We start from the raw sequence: 2,217 nt of genomic DNA on the forward strand, positions 1-2,217 counted from the left end.
AAGCCATTTTACAACTACTAAACACACTGCTGTAAAACCCTGTTTTTCTCTCCCAAGGCCATAGCTCAAGACTAGGTCAGTCTCAAAGGGGAAACCAGGCTGGCTTCGCCTGTGCCCTCCCCATTTTGCACAAAAACGTCCAGATGAAAATCCACCTCCCTCCACCACAGCACCTCTTTGCTCTCCAGCCCAGAAAGCGTTTCTAGAATACCTCGTCTTTCCACAAAGGGAGTGGAAGCCCATCTTGCAACTTCTAAAAACCTGGACTTAATTTTCGGATTTTGTGGAACAAAAACTCAGAAGCACTCAAGTACTGTGGCTCCACTAGGATTCTGTGCCCAGCGGCATTGGCCCAAACCATTTGTCCAGGTCCCCCTATTTAGTCCAAGTGCCCTCTTCATTATTAAGAACATCCCTATATGCTTTTCTGCCCCCTCCCACCTTCCACCAAAATGCCAAACCGTGCTCCAAAACAAAAGCCAAATTTATTCAGTAGACATTTTAATTATGAAATCCTATAAATCAGGACCACCACAATTTCAGACACTCCGTTGCGAAGTGTACATCAATAGCTACATCTGGAGGATGAACAAGCCATTGAATCTTTTAAAAATTGGTTTAGCTACCTTAAAGTTTTGGGGTGGCACCTTACAAAAGCGCCGTCAAGTTTCACAAGGGTACAGCCAGCGGCATCTCCTCTGGGAGAGTCACATTTTAAAACCGGTTTCAGACACAAAAGAAGGGCTGGCACAGGAGGAGGAAATAAATAGTGCGGGTGAGGAACCGCCAAGGCCGAGGCCCACGGCTCCATGGAGGGCCAGAAGAGAGCAGAAAAACGTCCAGGGTCTCTCATGCATTCCTATAGACACCAGAAAGAGTGGAATAAGAAAGCTCAGCTGGGAGGACAGGAGAGAGACTCAAGAGATTGTTTATGACTGTTTCTGAGAAAGTTCCTGGCATGGCCATGAGTGGCCTACCGGGAGTCCTGGAAGCCGGCGAGGAAAGCACAGAAAACAGGAAAGAACTCTCCCTACACATCCCTGTCTGCCTGTTTGTGTCCTCGGGAGACTCCAAGTGGTGGTAAAGCACCGACAGGGCTCTTCTTGGAGCAAGAGAAAGAAGACTCCGAGTGAGTAAGGTCTCCCAGGAAGCCCACAGCAAACCGTGACCTTGACCACAGGTGGCAAGGTCAAGTCATTTACAAGTCCACATTCAAATCCAACTCTCCCACCTGCAAAATTCTTCACCTCCCTCCAGTCCCTTAACTGGAGTTCACATCTCCCACGTTCACCAGCCACGGAATTGGTGGGATAAAGGGGCAATGCCAACCCACCCACCACCAAACTTTTACATTCTTCTCCCCTCTGGAATTTCTTTGCACAGCAATTGTAGCACCACTTTCACTAAGTTCCTCCACAAGAAAATAACAAGAAAATGTATGCGTGTCGTTAGTTTTCAAGTATTGTTATAAAGCCATCGCGATGCCTGCCCCTGAGCCCTCTTTAAACAATCCAAGCTCACGACGCCCCCAAGGGCTAAGTGAGGTACACGTCGATGCAAGTAGCTGCCATAGTTCTCCCAGTTTATCCCAGGTCCTTGGGCTTGGATGGCCCGGGAAATTCTCATGCCCCACGGACGCACCCTGGCGCACGCATTTCTCCACGCTTAAGTTTTCTCCGACGGCCTCGCCGCAGCTGGTAAACTTCTGGCGGCTTGAGATCTCTCCCCACGCGCCTCCCCGCAGCCAAAGTGGTCGCTCCCAGGCTGGCGACGTCGGCGTCAGCTCATAGTTAGTAGGAACTGGACGCTGTTGGGTCTACGCAGCGGCCTCCACTTTCTCCTCCAGGAGGCCTGGGTCAGAGCAAGGAGCCTGAGGGCTGCAGGGCAATGGGGTCTGGTCTGCTGCAGCCTCCCCCGGGCCCAGGGGCGCTTGCGGGGCCCGTGGCTGCAACCGCGGCGACGGCTCGTTGGAGCCTCCGCACGGCTTCTTTGATGAGGTTTCCCGAAAGCACCAGCTGCTGCAGGAGCCGATGCGGGTCGTCGTCGCCGGCGCGTGCCCCGGCTTGGGTCCATCGTCGCTGCTGCAGGCGGCGGGAGGTGACCGCGTCCCTGAGCCATCCTCGCCGGCACGGCCCCGGCAGCGCGCTGGGGCCTGCGGCGAGCTCGGCCACGCAGTAGGGAGCGGCGCGTCCCCGCACGCGGCCGCGGTCCCCCAGG

The 2,217-nt window shown here is 54.1% G+C and overlaps 1 protein-coding gene across 1 annotated transcript; it reads right to left on the minus strand.

Annotated features, from left to right (window-relative positions):
• Positions 1–466: 466 nt before the first annotated feature.
• FRAT2 (FRAT regulator of Wnt signaling pathway 2) lies at positions 467–2,213 on the minus strand (the record flags this gene model as incomplete). The annotated part of the gene is made up of 1 exon (XM_017879774.1): positions 467–2,213. A coding segment is annotated over one exon (357 nt), but the record flags the coding sequence as incomplete, so codon positions are not given.
• Between the last annotated feature and the right edge of the window lie 4 nt (positions 2,214–2,217).

Source organism: Rhinopithecus bieti, unplaced genomic scaffold, assembly GCF_001698545.2.
Source record: "Rhinopithecus bieti isolate Rb0 unplaced genomic scaffold, ASM169854v2 scaffold_425, whole genome shotgun sequence".
NCBI classification, from domain to species: Eukaryota; Metazoa; Chordata; class Mammalia; order Primates; family Cercopithecidae; genus Rhinopithecus; species Rhinopithecus bieti.